Here is a 21,963-nt window from a genome sequence, read left to right on the forward strand (position 1 = left end):
GTAATAATTTGGTGAAATAATATTACAAATTATATGAGGTGCATATCTCTACTGTGCATCTTTTTTTTTTTTTTCTGTAATATCACTGGTAAAAGCTGCATTGGTAAACCCCCATAGACATCAGTTACAAAGCAAGTTAACTTAGAATCTTATTGAAAAACGCATTCAACACCTGTTACGTGACAGCTCCTTTAACTTCCTGATTGTGGATTTGGAAGCTGTGTATTCCTTTTCTGGCTGTGATTTACAGCCCTATTTAATGAATAGATCCAATTTAACTGCAATCAGCTGACAAGATCATTGCTTGATATAGCCTGTTGACTTCTGGCATGAGTATGTGACCACTTCTTAATCATGAATTACAGCAGGTTTATGGCATAGCATTTTAATTTAAGCCATTGCCGATTGTGGGGAAGTGGTAGCAACTTACAGTTGTTTGATTTAATGTACTGAGGAGTGTGTGTTGGAACATGAGCTCTGGAGCCAACATAGAGAACAGCCAATTCTAGTCCCATAGACTCTTACACACCATCTTTTACCAGATCTAACAAAATAAACAGAAGATGCCCAGTAACCTGGAGTGTTTGTGCACTGGGGCTGCATTTGCTGTTTCCTTTTCCTCTGCTAGCTATAGTTGTGTTCTTCTGTTCTGTGCTACATGCTGCCCTGCCAGATACATACAGACATCACTTCTGTTCAAGTGGAGTTGAGTTGCTTCATCTTTTCCTCAAGATCAGATCTTTGTTATTTTTCTGCTAGAGAAAATATCTTACTTATGGATTTTTGCACTTCTTTGACTTACCTTACACACCTGGGCAGGCTCTGTGAGATACAAGCTAAGTAGCAGACCACTGTATAATGCAGGGTCTTGCTGCAGCAAAAATACACAAATGGTTAAGTGGTGAAGCCTGGAAGGAAGGCAATGAGATGAAGGTGTAAATAAGATAACATTAGCTCTGTAACTTGTGAACTTGCTGACAAGCCAAACATTTGTGATGGCTCTGGTGAACTTGATCCCACAAGATTACGTGATTTGCATCTTCCCTTGAATGGCACAATTTTAATTGAAGGTAGAGTTACTTATCCAGCAAAATCCTAACAGCAGAGGTCATAAACATGGAAGTAGTCTGGAAAGATTTAATCCTGTGTGACTGATCTGTTGCTTGTCATTAGCTGGGGTAAATTAACTTTCTGTCTGGGTATACCCTGATGCCTCTTTGCATAGAGAGTGTAGAGCTTGCTTTCCATGTCAGGGAGATGGGCAGTTCTTTGGGAACTGCCCCAGCACTCTAAAATAGACTTCCACCCTTGGAAAGCAATTACCACTCCGGTGCTATGGGCCTGTGCCAGCCCAATCTGGGCGACGTGGTCACTTGTCAGTGACCAATTTGGGAGACGTGTCCAGTGGTGACTGTGCCCCCAGGGCAGAAGTCCCTCCTACTGCGTGTTGTTGCAATGAGAGGGGCAAGTAGAAGGTTTTCTGACTTGAGGTAGAGCTGTGTGTCCTCTCACGAGTTAAGTGAGATCACTTTTACCCCTGGCCCAGTCTTTTCCACTATGGCGGAAGAAAGATTTAAATTCAGCCCCTGCTGTCCTGAACACCTCTGTAGTCACCTAAACTGATTTCTGACATCCATAAATTCAGCAGGGACTGCAGTGAGCAGTTAGTTTTTACAGCAATATCATTAATCCTGTTTGAAGGAGAGCATCTCCTCTAGAAATCCTCTCTAGGCTTTGTAATATCCAGGGATGGAGACTCCATTGCAACCTGCACTGCAGTTAAACATGTATTTCTAAACATTTGTATTTCTAAACCAGGATGTTAAAATGCAAGTTTTTAAAGAAGAATATTTGTCCTTAATAACAGGTACACAGAGAGGGCATTTTTTGCAAAAATGTAATATCTAATCTAGTGGATTGAATATCTAAGACAAAAGCATTGGTTTGAGTTGGTTTTTTTCCCAGTTTGCCCAGAGGAAATCTACACTGGGTCGAGTTGTTCACATCTGCAACCTCCCTGAGGGAAGCTGCACGGAGAATGATGTCATTAACCTGGGCCTCCCATTTGGAAAGGTCACCAACTATATCCTCATGAAATCCACTAATCAGGTACTGTGCATTTAGGGCACCAGTATTGACATCTATTGGCTTGAAGACAGAGTGTTTGGGGAAAATCTCTTATTTTATAATAGGAAGTTATATATATAAAGCCTACTCCTAAAATAAAAAAAACAGTTGGTGTTCACAGAATGAGATGACAACCGACACAAACATGGCCACTGCCTCATAGTTCTTGTTAAAAAAAAACCAAACAGAAATCTCAATGAAGAAGTGTTGTAAAACTGTGCTTTTAATAATATTTTTAAAGGGAATAACTTGACTGCCTTCTCTTAGCCATTTAGTAGGGTTACTTTCAGACTTGTCTTATTCTTCATGGTAGCTTAAGTCTGCCCTAAGTAACTTAAGTGTACCAGTGGTGTATGCTGGTAAGAGTAGAGTATCTTCTCTCACAAACCTGCAGCAAACAATATGGTTGGATGTAGAATCCACGCCAGTGGTCAGTGTTTGAAATTGTAATGTTTCAAAATAACTGAATCACAGAATGGTTTGTGTTGAAAGGGTTTTAAAGACCATCTGGTTCTAACTCCCCTGCAGGGACACCTTCCACCAGACCAGGTTGCTCAGAGCCCCATCCAGCCTGGCCTTGAACACTGACAGTCAAGAAAGATCAGATACCAGTCATTCAGTTTTTAACTAAACTGGCTTCTAAAGTCACATATTGGCTTTAAGAGCTGGTTTGAAAACATTTCTTGCAGTTAAAAGAAGGCTGAGAAAGGGACCGAATGTTACTGTTTCAGCTTCAGGGCTGGAAAGCTACCCAGTTTTGTACTATCAAGACGTTTTTCATAGGAGGAATCTAAAGGAAACTTATTTTGCTGCCTTTTCTCTCTTATACTTCGTATTTTTAATAATGTAATAGATTGTAAAGTTCTCCCCATTTGTGCTAGGCCTTTCTGGAAATGGCTTACAGTGAAGCAGCTCAAGCCATGGTGCAGTACTACAAAGAAAAACCTGCTATGATAAATGATGACAAGTTACTTATTAGGATGTCTAAAAGATACAAGGAATTGCAGCTGAAGGTAAGATAGTTATTCCTGATCAAATTTTCTGAGTTTCTGTGGCATGTCCTGGAGAATACATCTAAAAAAAGTCTTTGCTGATTACTGACTTCTAATTGAAGCTTTATTATTATGGAAAAAGAAACTAAGAAAGATAAATTAACAAATATATTTGAATGATATTTTATACTTAGCTGCTTGGTTTTGTTCTAAATTTTAACTCTTGGAAGAGACCCCATTTTCTCTAGTCCACTCAAACCATTTCAAAAATCCCTTCTGAGCTTCTCTCCTCACATTGCTTGGTCTAAAAAGGTCTAAAACACAGCCATGTGTAAGATACAAGATGTCAGCAAAATAAGGTTGTCTGGTCCTTTTAGTCAGGCATTAAGCCTGAAGCAATGTCTTTTTCACTGCTTGCATGCTTGAGCCATAGTACAATCTTGATACCAAGCAGTAATGGCTAAACAGCACATTGATTTCTTTTTATTTCCTTCTTGTGAATGACCTAAATTAAAAAACACAATTTTTATTTTTTTTTTTTTTAAATAGAGTCAGAACAGAGCAATAGCCTTTAGACTTTATCTGTAGAGTGTGTGACAGTTCTGTTGTAGACATCTGGGTGATGTCCAAAAATCACTGCTCTTGTGAGCGTATTTATGAAGGCTTATCTACTGCCATGTGTAATGCTAAGAGGGTATTTTTATTTCATGGTAACTTGGACCAGAACTGGTAATGCAGAGCTTAAAAGCTCCATATTGTATTTACTAACATGGCACGAAGTTATTTTATAAAACAGCTCTGTAATGTTCCAATTTAAGAGGCCTTTTATGAGCCTTGAGGAAAAACAAGTAACTCAGATGGTTTGGTCTAACCTTTGGGAAAGTCTCTTTCTCTCTTGTATCTGTATAATGGTTTAAGGAGACTTAAAGGAGTTGCCAGAAGTTCATAAACCAGGTCAGTCTTTCCAAGTGTGGTACATTGAGGGATTCAGATGTTAGGTGGTGGAGGCTGTGCATCTTGACGTAGAGGCAGGAGTTACCGAGGAGAGGTGGTGGTTTGCCGAGATATCAGGAAGATTTTTCTGCTCTTTCAATGGCAGTTTTTTCAGGTTATGGAATTACTTTGCTCTGCATGAGCAAGAAAGCCAACAAATAAAAGCACAATGTGGAAGGGGGAATATGCATGAGCTATTTACCACTACAAACTGCTGAGTTCCTGCATGATTATGTTGCTCAGCTGTGCATGCTCCAAGTGTTTGACAAATTGCATGCACTCCAGCCTGTGTAGTGCATTCTACACAAATGATCTTGAATCTCGAGTAATCAACACTCCAGTACACATCTTTCTTGCACTTGGCTTTTCTGAAGCTCTCCTATCTAAGCATGGTCTTCTAGAGCTATACTCCAGAATGAACAGACTCTGAGATGAAGCAGTTCATTCCCAGAGGATGAGAGATAGGCTGCTATGCATATTTAATTCCATACTAGAAAAATTGTCTGTTTTGTTTTCTCTTAGATCCAGTTCCTAGAAAATTCTCTGTAGTGATTGTGTAACAAGGAAGGACGAGCCAGTTTTCAAAGCCTGTCATAGCAGCCAAGTATGAGGAGACAGTGCTACAACGTAATGGAGCAAACTTTCCATTTGTATCATTTTACCGCTTTGATCGTGTTATTGAGAAACCAGCTGCAGAAAAGAGTGTAACCACAACACTGAAACTAAATATTTCTGAGCAATAGTATAATTGAATGCATGGGTGCTGTTTCTTGAAGGACAAATCACCTATATTAGCTTGGAGAGTAGTGCAGCATGCTAAGCAGTTTCTTTGTTTTTGTTAGAAACCAGGTAAGAATGTGGCTGCTATCATCCAGGACATCCATTCGCAGAGGGAGAGGGACCTGCTGCGTGAAGTGGACAGGTAAAGTTTCTCCAGTTTGGAACTGGAAGTCTGTAAACCTGTAGGTAGAAGAAGCATTATCCCTGTGCTTCCCTCTCTTATTTCATTTGCTTTCCTAATTTGGATTTCACTTATAGAATAGTGCGTATTTTTATATAGTCCAGTGGTAGGTACAGGACCTGTATAATGAGATCAGATTGGAACTGTGCATGTTATGAAAATAAAAGATCTCTTTCCTACTGATGATGATGACTCAGAAAGTACGCCTGGCATGTGAAGAACGCAGAAATGAAGCTGTTCCGCTCTCCTCCCTGTTGAGTGAAAAGCATAAAGGGTGGGGGTGCTGTGAGACCTGCTGGGAAGGAGTGGATTCAGATTAAAATGTATTTGGGTACATTTCTGATCTGCCTGACTTCTGGACCTTCTAGCAAAATTGGAGAGAGATCACAGTCCTAAAACATCTCTTTTAAACAGGTGGCCATTGTCACTGTCTCAGAGATGCCCTAGCTGAGTGAGTATTCAGGGTGCAGACATTAGGGTCATTGTAAAGGTATTAACATATTATAAGCTTTCAGTGCTAAACCCCTATGACATGCTTTTAAGAATGAATGAATATATTCTTGACAGTTCTGTGGGGATTTGGTTAAGCTCTGTGAATATGCCTTTTCTCCTATTCACTGTGTTTGCAGCTGTGCAGTGCATGTCTGTGAAAGGCCTGGGGTCTCAGGTTCGCAGTCCCCAGGGCAGTCCCCATGAGCTTCCAGTGTACAAGAACTTGGTAGTCAACAGTGGGTCAGCCAGTTAACAGCTGCCTTTTCCCTCTGCAGCAGGTATGGAATGGACAGGCCCCGCTCTCGCAGTCCCATCAGCCGCTCTCTGTCACCCCGATCCCACACTCCCAGCTTTACTTCCTGCAGTTCACCACACAGCCCAATGGGGACCAGCAGGACTGACTGGGGAAATGGGAGAGAGGCATGGGATCAGTCCCCATATTCTCGACGGGAAGAGGAAAGAGATAGCAGAGAATGGCGAGAGAATGGGGATGAGAAGAGGGACAGGACTGACACGTGGGTACACGAGAGGAAACATTATTCCCGACAGCTGGACAAGTTTGATTTGGATGAACGGCTTGAAGGAGGCAGAGGACACCGAGAGAAATACTTAAGGACTGGTTCCCCTGGCTCCCTTCACCCTTTATCTGGCTACAAGAACAGGGAGGATGACTATTACCGAAAATCCTCTAAGTCAAAATCTGACAAGTTTCAGAGGCAGCAGCAGGATGTACCTGGGAGATCTAAGAGAAAGGAAGAGGCAAAGTTAAGGGAACGCAGGCATTCTTACAGCGACGACACTGCCAGGGAGGAGGTGGCTGAACAGAAGCACAGCAAAGCATCTGAGGGCTCCAGGCAAAAACAAAGTGAGAAGAATAAGGTGAAGAAAGCCGAAAAAGACCAAGAAGAAGATGCTGCTGCTGAAGGCAGTGATGTGAAGGAAACCAAACCACCAGAGAATGAGGTAAATAGAGATCTAAAAGTGTATTTAAAAGAAAGTAAATGCTGAAGTAATATATTTTCTGAAATATCTTAGAGCATATGTTGTAGGTGTTGTGCCACTGACATGAAATGTTTTGCCATGATAAAATCACAGAGTATAGTCCTAGAAGAGACCTTTGGAGGTCCTCTTGTCCATGTCTTTGCCCAGATCATGCAGATCTGTTAATGCATTGCAGTGTTGGGTATACTATCATTCTGTGTCAAGCACAGAATCTTTGGGTAACCACTGAGGGGATAGGGACAGACAGCTGAAAACAAAACCAAGTGACAGTGTACTGTTTGTATGCAGATTGTATGCACAGGGGCAATTGCCCTCCTGCTCTCGAAGTCTGTGCAGAATACCCATAGCTGCTCTCCATAACCTCTTTCCACTCAATGAGGATTGAGTTATCTGAGAATTAAGTGATATTTTACAGAGGTGCACAATATTTGTAGGACGATACGTGGAAATGGTTGTTTCACTACTAAAATGGGGAATGAACTTTCTATGAGACATTTTCTTTCTGGAAAACTCAACAGAGGAATTGGTTTCCATTAATCATATGTCCCTACTCTCAACTGTGGTAGGGACAATTCACACCACTCCTTTCAATGTGCTGGCAGGAATCTTCTCCCATGGCAGAACCACTGAATCAGCTTACCTATAAACTTACGGGATCTCTGGAGAAATACTTCCAGTTGTAAGGTGGCAATGTTTGTGGATTTGATTCTCCACTGGGAAAAAGTGGGAGGGGGAACAGATCAAGATGCCTCATTTGCTCAGTCTCAGTACAGCCCATACTCATATCCCCACCCTGTGGGGATCTGGTTACTGGCTCTTGGCCACCTTGCCTCCCCCAGCTCCCACTCAGTGATACACTGCCACCATCCACCCCCAGGGCTGCTGGCACGGGAGGATGCAGAGCTGCTTAGCTGACCAGGGCTCCATTGTCGGTTGTTTTCAGCTGACCTTGTGTTTGTTCTTCTCATGTGAGGGCAAAGTTGATGGAAATCTCTAGATTTATAACTCAGCAGGTCTGTACCAGCTGCAGCACTACCTCATGCCACAGATATGTGTGTTTGTACCACCTTTTATCATCTTTCTCCTTTGGCTGATATTTCACTGTGACGTATGATTCCTTGGGAGGAGATGTCAGAGAGAAATGTCAGACAGCATCCTAAATCACTGGTGTTGCACACTCCTCTGCATGTTTTTCAAGTTATTTTACAGTAGCTTTGCTAAAGGCATATCTCTCCAGGGACTACTGCTAGTAATTTATTTCATAAGGAAGAAGTAGTTTTGAATGTCTTGAACTCACGTGTTGCTTTGCCCCTGTTTTACTAACTGCCAGGTAGTACTGTGGTTTTGTTCTTCCAAGTTATGAACTAAGCAAGCAGTTGAATTCTCAACTGATCCTACATCAATGAACAAAGCTATTAAGGTCTTCTGCAGAGTTTTAACACTGCTGCTCTCCTTACCATGTCTGAGCCAACATAACAGATACATAGAGAACAGAGGAGTGGAGGCTGGAAATTTTAATGAATTGACATTCTCCCTCACCTGTCTTCTAGTCAATTCTGTGATATAAATTACACCTCTCTAATTTTGTTTAAAATTCTTTTTCTTAATTCTTATTTGTGCAGCTCTGCTGATGGAATCTAATTTTCATGCCTTTTCTCACAGCCTAGTTGACTTGCATAAACTTTAGAAATAAAGAATATGACCTTGTGAATGACTTTGATTCTCTAAACCCAGAATAGAAACATACTAGAGCACCACTGTGTGTTGCTATACGTGTATATGTATTTATTTTAGCTTGAAAAAGAGGAGCAAGTTCCAGAGAAGAGCTCACCTTCAGATAATAAACAAGCAAAAGAATCCGGAGAGGTTCTGGAAAACACAAGAAAAGAGAAGGTTGGTGACACATTGTTAGTGCAGCTATATGACCAAATGAGTAAAACCCCAGGTTTGGTAGCACATTTTCCGAAATGAAATATTAACCCCCCATGAAGAAACACGTAAAGGGGTTGTAGAAGGAGGTTGTCTAAATTAACTTGCCTTATCTTGACCTCTGCTTTAAGGGACAGCTTTTCCTGAAGTCTCCAGAACTCTTTTTTTAGTTACTCTTTGCCCATGTACATTGCTTCACATGCACAGCCCTTGGCACTGGCAGCTGTAAGGAATGTATGCCCAAGTGAACCGTGGAACTTTGCAAACCATGCCCAAAAATAGGAGATGGAGTCAGTTAGTGGAGAAAGAGGGGACTAATGATGGATACTTTTCAGAGCATTGGCCCTATGAACTATAGATAGTAGCCTCTTCTGATTGTTTCTGGTTTTAATTAAATAATGCCTTTACAGAACCCCTGCTACTGCATCACGGTCGGGGAGAGCAATGTCCTTGGAATTCCTCCAGCTTCATATCTGTAGGGTCATGGGTTGATGGTCAGATATGGAAGCTATTGATATCTGTTGCTGCAGAAAACTGATCTCCTGGCAAGAACAGTGTCAACTCACAGAGTTTTCATGCTGTTTTAGGATTCTAGGAGGGGAAGTGTGGGAATGGCCAAACAGGAGGAGAATACGGATTATTAATAGATTATGTGTACACAAGGAGTCTGGGAGTTGAAATCTAAGCTGCAAGTGTGTCTTAGAAGTAACATATACCTTTTAATTCTAAGACTTCTGAAGTCCAGTATTAGTGTCTGAGTCCTACAAGTCCACAACTGCATGAATGAGGTATTTCAGAATATGTACCTTGGAGTATAATTGTAAACCTGATTTTTCTGAAGGTTTAGGCCAGTCTCTACCAGCACAGTCCCTGGCAGAGGACTCTTGCTGGTGGAAGGAAATGACTGCAGAAGGAAGCCACATTTTCTCAGTCACCATAGGAATTTAAAGGACCTAGTCCAGCCAAGTAAAAACCCCAGCGACTCAACTGGGGTTCAGTATGTTTTCATTGCACTGATATGGAGGTAGAGGAAAGGGAGAGGTTCTTTTCCTTGAGTATCACACAATAGCATCAGTTGCATAATAAAGTGTAACAGGTTGTGCCTTGCTCTACTGCTTACAGAAAAGTAAGAAGCAGGAGACTGGAGAGAATGTAATCCCCAAAGTAGTTACAGAATCTCCACAAAGTGAAGTTCATGTGATAATTCAGTAGAGATTGCTTGTCTTTGTGCGTAAGGTTCGAAATTACAACACTCAGGCATATTGTTCTTTGAAATAATAACGCAAGGAGGGTTAGGCATGGCCAGCCCAAGTTTCTTCCTGGTTTCAAAGCCCACTTTTTAACAGTGTTGATCTATAATCACCAATCTCTCAAATGTTTGTGACCAATCTCTCATCTTTGTGACAGGACCGAGACTGGGAGAGTGGAAGTGAAATAGAAGGTGAGACCTGGTATCCTGCTAACATGGAGGAATTAGTGACAGTAGATGAAGTAGGAGAAGATGATTTAATTATGGAGCCTGATATAACTGAGCTTGAAGAAATAGTACCAGTTGATCAAAAAAATAAAGCTGCTTCAGAAATGTGCCCCTGTATGTCAACTGTATTAGAACTGAAAAACAATCACAGCCACTTAACCAGGAGTGAAGACAAATTTGCCCATAAAGCTTTAGAAACAAATTTGAGAACAGCAAAAGGCAGTGCAGCTTCTAGCGGCTGTCAGGATGATGAGGAGGATGATGGTAATGATGATGCTGTAACTGAAGCATCAAGCCTAAATCTGGACCCTGAACAGAAGCCAGAGGAATGGAAAGAAGACCAATCTGCTAAGGAGTCTGATCCCCAGCAGAAGGAAGGAAAAATTGATAAGAGCTCTGACACACATTTAGAGCCTGAAGATCACCATATACCTTCTGTTCATCTGAAAGAAGAGACTCTCCAGCTCTCTGATGCATTTATAGATGATTACAAACAGATGGGATCACAAGGAGCTGAGAGCAGACAAGCTACGGAAACGCTTGTTAAAAACACCAGTGAAGAAACAAGACATGGAAGCCAAGAGTGTCCAGAGGCCAAGGGTAACTACTGCTTTTTTTCTCTTCAGCCCACAGGGAGCCTTGCATATTTTCTCTGACAGTAGACTGAAATTTATTGCTAACGAGAATAAGTGTTGCTAATAGTATCAGGACTTGTCCTTGGAGCCGCTCAGTAAAAGAACCCCAGTGGCTTTGGCCAAGCTAAACCATTAGAGCCTCTTAGCTGAATAGTGTAAAGGAAATATGATAAGCAGCTTGCAAGCTTTCTAAAAGGCATAAGCTGCTATAATTGTCATGTCAGGGTTCACATGAGTTTAGCTGAAGTCTTTCAGTGCCTTGCTAAATTTATTTTGAATTGTCAATGAAATGAGTGACAGTCTCTGAAGGTCAACAGAAAAGTATCTGTAATGTCTGGCTGGCTCCTGGACAAGGTGGGTATTCTTACACACTGTACTGAAGCATTAGTAACATGGAAATCATCTGTAGATTGTTACTTCTCAGGCCCTGTTCAACAGAAATAAATACCTTTTGTCAGGACTTGCCTTATCACCTCTTATCTACTGCATTCTACCTTTAATATAACTAATAGGACATGCTGTGAGGTAGTGTCAATAAATATAATCGTAACTACATATTAATGTTTTAGCTCTCAGGAAAAGAGGGATCTTGAGTGTCTGAAAGTGAGTTCAGTTCCTCGTCACACTTTCAAATGATACTTGAGTGAATGGGCTGTGTATAGTGACATGAAGTAGAAAACAACAGACTGTGTTGGCCAGGAATGCTCTTTTGTTATTGCTGCCAGAGCACATGTGATGGACAAGGGGTTGTGAAAAGAAGCTGATGGAAGATTTTTGAGGGTGCAGTGCTGGAAACATTTAATGTGAATGTCTGATTTTGAACAAATTTCTTCCTCCAGGATAAATTTCAAACTCACTTGGTTTTCAATACTTACCTGTTTTGCCTGTAGACACCTTGCCAGACTTGGCGTATTTGGCGATAACATTGCCATGCAAACTCCCTGGGACTGGGCATGGCAAAGCTGGCTACCCTGGGCTGCCCAGGCAGCCGGCTGATGAAAGAGTTGGATATCTCAGGAGCATAGTTACTTTAGTGTTTTCAGCATCTCAGCTTCCAGCTTGTCAGCAGGGAGCCTGGAAGCTCCAGGGCATCTCATGCTTCCCAGGTTTCTGACATGGACTTGATATCTGGGATCTGCAGTCCAAGATTCTGAGCCCTCTGCAAATGCAGCTGCCAGATCAGAAGCACTGAAATCAACTTAAGTGGGACTTAGGTTTCCACAAAGGCCCTGGATGTCTTACGAGCTTACTGGAGATTTTCCAGTTCTCTGCTGCAGATTTGGAAATCTGGGATGGGCTTAAAATTAACTTGAAAGCCAACCAGTCGGGATTTTAAATTATTTTCTTTTAAAATCATGTAATAGACATATTTAAAACAGTGAAGAAAAATTCTTTCTCATAGCCAGAAACTGCAGATCTTTGAACTACGGACCTGAAAGACAGGAAGGGTTTGTTTTGGGAAAAATGTTTGTTTTATGAGAAAATATATCCCTTATCTAGGTGAAATTTGCAATGCAATAGAAATTTTGTCAGGGTGAGGGAACTAATTCTTTGGTCTAAGAACTAAAGAATAGGTATCAGATCAGTTTATCTGTAATTCTGTTGCTCTGTGATAACAATTTTCTCTTTTTTAAAATAAAAGTAATTCATATGTTGAGAATCACAGGAAGGGAGAGCATCAGTTCTTTTCACTGGCTATATCTGCCTTAGCAAATCAATCCAGTGTTTTACACACCTTGAATCTCCTGCTGCATCCATTAATGTTGGTCAGCAAGGACCAACCATCCCAATCCTTCTAGCCAGGAACCAAAATCTTTTAGTAGCTAGGAGCCATACAGCAGAAACTGTCCTTTGGAGGGCTGAGGATGGGAGAAGAGTGGATCCAGGGAGAAGATGACAATGCTGCAGGGATCCTACAAGAGGCAGGTTTGGGAATTTGCTGTCACCAGGTCCTGCTGCCCCCACCATCTCAGGAGCCACTTTGTCAGCCCGGCTCCATCACTGGTCAAGCACTATCACAAGTGGTTACAGAGCTGCAGTCAGACTGTGCTTGTGCCGGAGACACATGTAATGTTATAGCTCTACTTAGAGATTGAAATATGAAAAAAATCCCCAAACGTAACAAGAAATTAGAAATAGAAAAATGGTGTACTCAGAGAAATAAGGGTGACTGCACAGTGTAGTACAGCTGTTGGAGTTGCACTAAATAGGCCTCTGATTTGAATGGAAAAGCATTTTTTCCCAAAATTTACTTCATTTTTTTTCTCTCCAAATTTTACTTCATTTACAGATCCACCCAGAAAGTGCTCCCAAGAAGTTTACAGAAGTCTCTTTAATAAACTACTGTCATTCAATATATTTATTCATTTGTTAAGCAAATTCTAGGTACCTGGAAATGAGATCTCTGGAATACCCGGAGGTGGAATCTAAACAAAGGCACTCTCCACCAGGCTGGGAACAAGAGGACGTCTTCACCGAGCTCAGCATTCCCCTGGGTACGTTGGGCCGCCCACTGCAATACCCAGGGCTTACAACAAGATGTCACTTTAAGGCTACTTGCTATATTTATTTTTCGGAACAGATGTGAGGAGAGTGAAGGAACAAGGTATATGACAGAGGGATAGCTGTTGAAAGAAAGGGTCTTTTGATTATAGATCATTGCTAATTTCATTCCAAATGAATGGCAAAATGTAGCTGTTAATGTCACTGGTGAGGTGAAATAAGTTCCTTTGAATGATATATGAAATATATATGAAAAAATACTTAGTAATTTAAAAGTCTTTGTCATAAAATTATTGACTATCCTTTCAACATAAGCAAAAGTATTGGGTTTACTGTGTAAATACTGGTTATGAGTAAAACACCTGGAAGAAGTACATCCTAAAAAGCAGTTTTTGTAATTGAAGCATGAATTTACTGCTCATAAGTACTATTGCTTTTCTAACCCTTGAGGTTACAGAGTGAAGTTCCCAGTCAATATTATGTGTGAGAAAGTACATTTTAAAATATGTATATCTAAGAGAGAAAAGAAAGCTGTATTTGCAATGCACAGAATTTTAAACTGCAGCTCAGTATTGCAAAATTAGGGAAATTACAGAAGTGAATCCAGGATTCAGTCTTCCTGTCCCTGTCATTTAACTAAACAGCACCTTTTTTCTTTGAAAACAAGTTTATTGTGGGAGGGGTAAGGGTTTCAACTGACACTTTAATGTAATTCAGAATTTCTCAATAGGTGTGGAATTTGTGGTGCCTAGAACTGGCTTTTACTGCAAGCTCTGTGGACTCTTCTACACAAATGAAGAGACAGCAAAGACAAGTCACTGCAGGAGTACTGTTCACTACAAAAATCTTCAGGTAAAAACAGACTTGAAGCTACCTACAACAAGCTCATGGAGTGGATTGTGTGTAAGGTAGAGGATGCAACAAAAAACTAGCTTTTACTCTGTGGACAGAATTCAGATGAAGTGAAATTCAGATAAGCAAACTTTTCAGTAGTTCCAAACGTTAGCACATTAATTTCTCACTCACAGATCCTTGAAATGAACTTCTGAATCATAAGTAAAATGGGGTCAGGTGATAGTTTGGTCTTCTAATCTACATTTGACCCTTGTCACTAGCACTGCATGCAACTCAGATCTCTAATTCTCTGTTCTGGGGGGTCCCTGACATTTCTGTCACCAGGAGTGAGCCCTGCAGCAATCTTTATTACATCTTAATTTCAGGAGCACTAAACAAGTCACTTGTTCAACAGTGTTGCCAGACTTATTTTTGCCCTGGTGTGAATTCGTGCAGCGTGTTTCAGCACGCAGTGCTCCGTGACGCACAGGCATTTCCTGTGACCCGCTGAAATCACCCCCCTGCGCTGCAGAGCAGCCACACAGAGCACCACTGCTGAATAACTTCTATAAAGACATGCACAAGCATGTCATTACTTGTACGGTTTCCATAAGAATATAACATGAGCGCGTCAGCAGCTGACACTAGCACACAGAGACCACGTGTGCCTGCAGTTCAATGAAAAGACCCTGCCTTTATCGCTTTCTGATGCACTGTGTATAGGATCAGTCATGAGCATTCACTGCCCCATGCTGAGGACTCCTCAGAGAAGGTGGCTCTGCCTCTCAACTCCCGTCCCTGCCTGTGAGCAGGGGGTGTACAGTGCAGAAGACACTTGTGTCGGCATTCTCACTTGTGTTGGCATTTTCATACTCTTAGCAAAAAGTCATGAAAGAGCAAAGCACAGCTGCTCCTCCTTTCTCTGTTCCTTCCCTCTGCCCACAGTAAATGCTGTAACTCTGCTTCTCTTCAAGTAATAGCTCTCTCTCCTTAGCTGGCTAGTAGGCTTTGAGTTTTCCAGTGATGCTCAGAGTCAAATAATTTCTCTGCGAGAATTTTCTTCATGACTTTCCGGAAGTTCCATAACTGTAATCATACAAAGGCCTCTAGCTTACAAAGACTGGGCCTGCAGAGCTGTGATGCTTGCTCATAATGGATCCTCCAAGTGCAAGCTTGAAAAACAGGTGCCCGGTTTGCATGCCTTTTTGATGCTTCATACAAAAAAATCCAGAGGGATGTACCAGAGGTGGCACCACTCAGTGCAGGCTGTGGATCCCATGCAAGTTTGTCCTGAAGAAACTCATAATAAAGGAAAGGTAGCAACTCCAGCCCCTGCCCCTGGAAACCGGTTCCATGGGAAAAAGAGGAATTTTTTTTTAATTTTCTAAGTTATTTCATTTAAGTCATAAGAAAAAACAGTCCAACTAAAACTGACTTAGCGTGAAAATAACCTCGTTTTCTCCCTGTTATGACATTTCCCTTGAGTGCTGTGGTTGATAACTAACACTGAGTGGAGATAAAAAAACAAAGACTATAAAAGCTGTTAAAAATAAATCTGTCAAATGTGGTAATGAAAACAGGCTGTTCTGTCGAGGCCTACCTCTTATCTTACTAAATACAGGAAGTAAATATCTCGGCCAACTTTTGCCTGCTCAAGTGGAAACTTAGCAAATTTTAAATAATTGTTCTGTGTTACTAGAACCCTTTTAGTTGCAATAATGCTCACTTATGCACTCTGCAAGAAATATCAGTCTTCTCCTGTGATGATGCAAGTTGATGAGTGTATCCACCAATATAGGAACTCGGAACTATGACTGTGTGAAGCTATGAGAGTGCTGCTGCAGACTGTGTTTCTGTTCTCTTGCCTTCATCCAAATACCACCTTCCAGCGACAACAACGTTACAAATGCTGTCACGGCTTTGAGTCTTTTATAGCTGATTTGCTACTTGTTGTCTTTCATGTGATCTCCTTGAGCCACATGCAAAATGTATGTTCAGTGTTTGGATTTGAATGCAAAACTAAACAGCTGGTTTGCCAGTTTTCTTCTAAAAGTCTTTTTTATATGATGACAACTTTGTCTTGAAGTAAAATAGTCAGCTTCATCTGAGTGTAATGTCCCTTGAAGAATAGCAATTGCTGACAAAAAATCAAGTGTTTCTTTGTCAGCCTTGCAGACTTTTTGCAATTTTCAGTTCTCTTCAGCTTAATAAATGATTTTCCCAGTCAGTGTTTATATTCATAGATCCCCTGTGTTTCCACGTACAAAAAAATCCATCATTTGGCCATCACTACCACAGAAAGCTGTCAGATTCATCTGGTGGAAGCTACCTTGGCAACTCAGTGCAGCATTTTATCCTGTTTTCCAGGCATTCATCAGAACTTGTATTTCAGTGAAAAAAAAGGCAAAATTTTTGCTTGGCTGCCATTTTGCTACAAATTAATCTGAATCTGTGAACTTCAAAACTGGTGTTTGTAGTACTCATGATAGATAAACATGGTGTATGAAACTCAGTCTTATTTTGGTTGGTAATAATTAAAAACCAAAAATGCACGGGTTATCTAATCCAATGACAAGCGTTAGTGATTTATTACAGTTCATGGTGTACAGAACATGTCTTCCCGCCTTTATGGACCCTATATCTCTGCAGAATATTGTAATATTTACTCTGGCTTTCTGCCACATGGAATTTTGCACCCAGAGATCAAGAATGAGGGTTGTGTAATTTCCACAGCCAAACCTCTATATTCTGAATAACAAGGACGCAGTTGTCACTTTGTCACGGATATGTCCATTCATTAACAGTGCTGAGACCCTTTCAGATGTACCTCTTACCTTCAAAACTTGTATTTACGTGACAGAACCTGGCAGTCCTAACACAGCTTTTAGTGTTCTTACGTCCATTTTACATTTCACCTCTTCCCCTTGAATGTCAACAAGCAAACTGTAGTCTGGGGAAATCCTACAAGTAGATAAAATTTTGCAGTGATGTGGGATGGTCTTTTCAAAACAAATCAGAATGGGTAATTAGCTAGAAAAGGGAGTTTTATGATCCTAAAAATGTGCAGGTCAGTTATTCTTGCATGTGATAAATGTGTAAGTCATTAATAAGAATATCTCTGCATGATTATGCGGGAATTTCCCACGTGTCCCTACACTAGCTGCTGCTGAAGAAGCTTCTTTCCATCCATTTCTATGTCTGCTGACCATGAATAAATACTTTGAGCACCATTTTCAGACCCACGCCCATTCATCATCCATTTTGTGTGCAGCTCTGCCAACTAAGAGCACTGCCAAAAGGCTGAAAGCCTCACTGGCCATGTCTGGTTTTTTAAATCTCACTGAGTACTTAAAGCAGTGAAAGGCTTTATCTTTGAGAAACACAATAAATGTAAATACTCCAGCCTAGCTGCTAAATCGTGTTAGTTATTACTGAGTGTGATTATTCCCTTAAAACAAAATGTACGAAAGGCGTATTTCTGAACTGGACACAATGAAAATGTAATATATATGCTTTAAATTGTGACTGAAATTGCATCCGTTTTCTGACATACCAGTACTTTCCTAGCATAATTCAGTTGACTCAGTGGAGTTAGTTCCTGCTCTATAGCACGTGAGAGTACAGAATAGGTAAGGTCAAGTTACACAGTTAGACTGATGGGAAGCAGAGGCCCTCCTAGTTCTGTCACTACTTCCCCTTGTGGCACAGAGTGAACCACTGAATTTCTGAGGCTCTGAGTGTATTCAGGTAGTTTGCCTGACACAGCCATATTTCCTGGCTTGGGCTTTCACCAAAGTGGGGCTTCTTTGTGCTTTCTTCCCTTTTGACATGCTGGAAGAGGGAGAGCTCTGAAAAGGCAGAAAGAATTCCACATTGAATATTTTCAGTTTTGGTAACAATGCTTTGTTTTTTTTATGTGATTGCAGAAGTATCTATCCCAGCTTGCAGAAGAGAGCCTGAAAATGAAGGAAGAAGGCAGCCATCTGCCTCAGGACGACACTGGCATTGTTCCTCACTTTGCAAAGAAAAAACTATGATGCAGATGAACTGGAAGAGCTATAATGAGTGAATGCTGATTTTTATTTTTTTTTTTTTAATTTCTATGATATAACTGTCAATTTGCACTGTACAGAGGAGGGGAAATAAAGAGCATGTTTCCATGCATCTATGCCCAGAGTGCCATTAAAAACCAAAATGCCTGAAACTGTTTCCCACGGTGAAGCAATGCTGGCATATCTGTAAGAAGTGGAGCAATTCTTTCTCACACTCTGCGTGCTGGGAGTGGTTTCCTAGATTAAATCAGAATTCTCAGGGATTCTTAAAGTTTTAATTCTGATGTAACACATCAGGTCAGGCGGAGTACTTAGAAGCACTCAGCATCCTCCAGTGGACGCTGGAAGGAAAGGAGATATGACTATAAATAGGTTTTAATGTTGCTTAAAATATCTTCAGCCATTTCACTCATTGCTCCAGTGAGAAGTAGGATTTGCATAGGACATTTAAAGCCATTGTGTTAAAACTAGTCAGTAGATGGCATAATGTAAACCCCATCAGCATCCACCTCCATGTCTTAGAGCTTGGTGAAATGATAAAATGTTTGTGTTGTTAAGTATTGACTGTACAATGCAGGTATTGTGAACACTGAGGGAGCCACAGTCTGTCCCAGGGACCTCACAGCCTGAACCCAGTACCGCAAGAGCAGTTTGAATGCACATGCTGACAGCCAGCCTGCTCTGGTTTCAGCATTTTCCATAGTGTGGTCAGGATGTTCTCCAGGTACCACTGTGTTTGAAACTCTTGTTTTTGATAATTCTAAAGGGTGCCAACTTTGAGTCTTACAGACTTGAAACTCTCATGAGAGGCTTTTTAAAGTGCCACATGTTTGGACCATGTCTCTTTTAGACATTTTACTCAAGATCCTTGCTTTTGGGGTCTTTTTGTTTTCTTTAAAGCTTGCTTTTCCTCAGCTTGGCAACACTGAATTTTCCTGATTTTCATGGAAAGATGCCAGAATTTTAATATTGTTTTTGTATTTTATTTCCCTGAATTTTTTAAGGTGAATACAACTACTGATGGCTCACGGAGTGCTGCACTGAGAACACAGGATGCACCAGCAGCTCTGGCATTATTATGAGCTATTGTTTCTGCACAGTTGTTGCTTAGTATTTTGCGAAGTCCCTTTGAAATGCACTGTACAAGTTTCTGGTTCATTTCAATAGGGCTTTGTGTACTAAAGTGAATACTCATGCAAACCATTGCCAGAATTGATCTCAGAGTTTATAAAATGTCCCATGCAATCTGGGCAGATGGGGATTTGCAGGCGCATTTCCATTCTCTGCCTTACTCTAATAATCATCACGGTATGTTCTGTAAAATTTGCTGGTGCTGGGTGTCCTGTTTAGATGTTGTGCAGAGGAAACAGATTCTATCCCTCTCTAATCATTCTATCCTTAAGAATGACATGGATGTTGCAAAATATTGCAAAGTGGCTAAATTGCCAGAACTGCTTTCACCAAAGTATTTGTGCCCTTATATCTTGTGCCATGCTCGTTCTCTGAGGTACCCTGTAGCCAGGCAGTGTGTCTCAGAGGTGCCTGGTGTTGTTGCCTGAAGCCCTGCTCCATTTCATGGCCTGTGCTTTCCACTCGTTTTTACCAGAGGTAGGTTCAGATTTCATATTTGGAATTCCTGCTTCTTGCAAGTTGAGGGATTCTGTGCATCCCAGATTCAGACAGGGCCAATCCAAAAGAAAAGGGGAAATGAAAAAAGTTACAGCCTAAATCCTCCTTTGTCCAAGCTCGAAGTATGTGAAGACTTGGGTCCATCTGTAATTTAAAACAACCTAGATTTTTTTGTTGTTTTCCCCCATGGGGAAAAAAAAAAACCAAAACAAACCAATATTGCAAACCAGGTATTTTTCCTTCAAGGGTTGGGTTTTTCTCTGACTGTTTGTTTTTCACATTGCAGTGAAACTTGAGCACAGGGCTGTTAGGACAAGAGCTTGTATTGCAGGCTGTAAGATGATGAAAATGGCAGTAAAGATTGTGCAATTGTCTTCTGAAGTGCAGCTCTCATGTATCATCTGAATATGAAGTTCCCTTCATGCCCTTCAGCACAAACTGAGCACCGGGGAAGGAAATCACTACAAATGCAAGCATCAAATCTTTGAAGCTAACCCTGCTATCAAACTGGGGCTCTCACCGGCCTAATGGGAGCTTGTTAGACCATGTGGTTAAGCTTAATTGGACGTGAGACATAGCTGACTGTATATCAAAGTCATATGCCTCCAGCAACTTTATCCCCAGGTAACCTCAAATGAGAAAAGTATCACTGTTATTATTCTTTATTTGTATTGCAGTAGAAGCTACAGGTCCACTGCCTTTATTATAGGCAAGGCACAAATCCACAACAAAGACTTTCCCAGGCCAAAGAGCTTTAAATCACACTTTCTGAAAACAGACAACAGGTGGATACAGGCAGGCAGGGAAAGCAGCAGGTAACCATGAGATTTTGACTGGCAGCAGAAGAATAATTAAAATGAGTGTTTACCCAGGGGCTTATTTTTGGATTTACAAGAAATGATTCAAACTACTTTTCCCCTTCTCTAGTTCTGAACCAGGTTCATTCCCATTATTCACAGCTTGCATTTAACCTCCTTTTTTTTCCTGGACAGTTGCATTAGAAGTGCAAAATCCCATCTTGATATAGTGGGTCTTAGAAACCTTCCCTGTCCTTAGGGTTAGAGTTGCTGTTAGGGTCACTTCAGTTTTGGTCTCCATCCGGAGCTCCAAAAGCTGGAGTCTTGACCAAGCTCACCAGGAACTGTCAGATCTCCAGATCCCCTGCTGGGGTCACGGGTACAGGCCCTTGCTTGTCACTGAGGAAGGAGGAGGCTCTAGATGGCATCTACACCCTATACAGTTTCCTCTGCTGGAGGTAGATGACTCAGATGAGTGATGCAGAAGCAGAGCCCAGTCCTGAAGACGTGATCAGACTCAGACATTTGTAGAAATAGATTGGACACCCTGTCCCTTTGAGTTCTGTCCTGATACAACAGCAATCTTTAAAATCCTGAGAATGGCCAAACAGGCAATTCTTCTTTCTGAGAAGGTCCTTTCTCCCCCTAAACCTCAGCATTTGAAAGCAATTCCAAATCTCAACGAGCTCCTAACGATCCCCATGTTCAGTTTTCAGCCCGATGCACTTTGAGAACTCGGAGATAACCTCCTTCCCTCTCCAACAGGCCATCATGCAATGCTGACAGGCACTCAACTCCTCAACTTCTCTCTACTACCTATTTTGCTGAGGAAGAAGGCTGCTGTAGGCAGCCCCTAACCTTCCTCAGCTTGTGTAAAAATGTCTTGTTTCTTTTGGTTTATTATATTTAAAATCTTGACTTTTTTTAGTTGGCATAATTCTTCATCACTATAATCCACGCTGTTTATTTATATATCTATATATCTATATATATATAGCACAAAGAAGGCTCAGGTCTAGCCAAACAAATATTGATATTTAAAAAGGAGCTTCCTTAATATATACAAACCATTTCAACACATCTCAACCAAAGATTGCACTTTTTTAATAGGGACTGTGTTTTTCAACTTTGTGAAATCTGTATTGATCTCAAATAGTCTTTAATGTCAATCTGCAACTTACTTTCTTTGAAGTAAAAATTGAAAGAATTTAACATTTGCCCCATAAGATTAGACAAAGTTTCATATTGGCTTTAACACTAAATTAGTGTTAGGCTGGTTATATTCAGGGTTTTTTCTATTCTCTAAGGATTAAGGCTGTGATTTGTTGAATTATACTTGAACTGGACCAGATGTACTATTTATTGAGCTTATATAATCTTGTTAATTTAAGTTTTGGCTTGTAAACAGTTGGAATTTGTTAGTACTTGTTTAATTATGTAGGAACTGTCACCAGTATTAACTGATCTGTGTAACTGATTGCAAAGTGTTTCAGTTTGTGTTTCTTAAAAAGAAAGATTTTAATAAAGAGAATAATAAAGCA

The 21,963-nt window shown here is 40.9% G+C and overlaps 1 protein-coding gene across 3 annotated transcripts in view; it reads left to right on the forward strand.

Moving 5' to 3' along the window:
* The window catches only part of RBM20 (RNA binding motif protein 20), a 69,071-nt gene extending 47,108 nt beyond the window's left edge, over positions 1-21,963 (forward strand). The window contains exons 6-14 of one of the 3 annotated variants that reach the window (XM_027648030.1): positions 1,966-2,109; positions 3,009-3,140; positions 4,955-5,034; positions 5,841-6,528; positions 8,362-8,460; positions 9,904-10,573; positions 12,984-13,103; positions 13,841-13,962; positions 17,871-21,963. In XM_027648030.1, coding sequence (XP_027503831.1) covers positions 1,966-2,109; positions 3,009-3,140; positions 4,955-5,034; positions 5,841-6,528; positions 8,362-8,460; positions 9,904-10,573; positions 12,984-13,103; positions 13,841-13,962; positions 17,871-17,981 — 2,166 coding nt within the window. In that variant the 3' untranslated portion in view covers positions 17,982-21,963. The remainder of the gene's footprint in view (positions 1-1,965; positions 2,110-3,008; positions 3,141-4,954; positions 5,035-5,840; positions 6,529-8,361; positions 8,461-9,903; positions 10,574-12,983; positions 13,104-13,840; positions 13,963-17,870) is intronic. The other 2 variants (XM_027648031.1, XM_027648032.1) reach the window with 2 other exon arrangements.

The sequence above is a fragment of the Corapipo altera genome, unplaced genomic scaffold (genome assembly GCF_003945725.1).
Source record: "Corapipo altera isolate COAL_440 unplaced genomic scaffold, ASM394572v1 56, whole genome shotgun sequence".
Taxonomy (NCBI): domain Eukaryota; kingdom Metazoa; phylum Chordata; class Aves; order Passeriformes; family Pipridae; genus Corapipo; species Corapipo altera.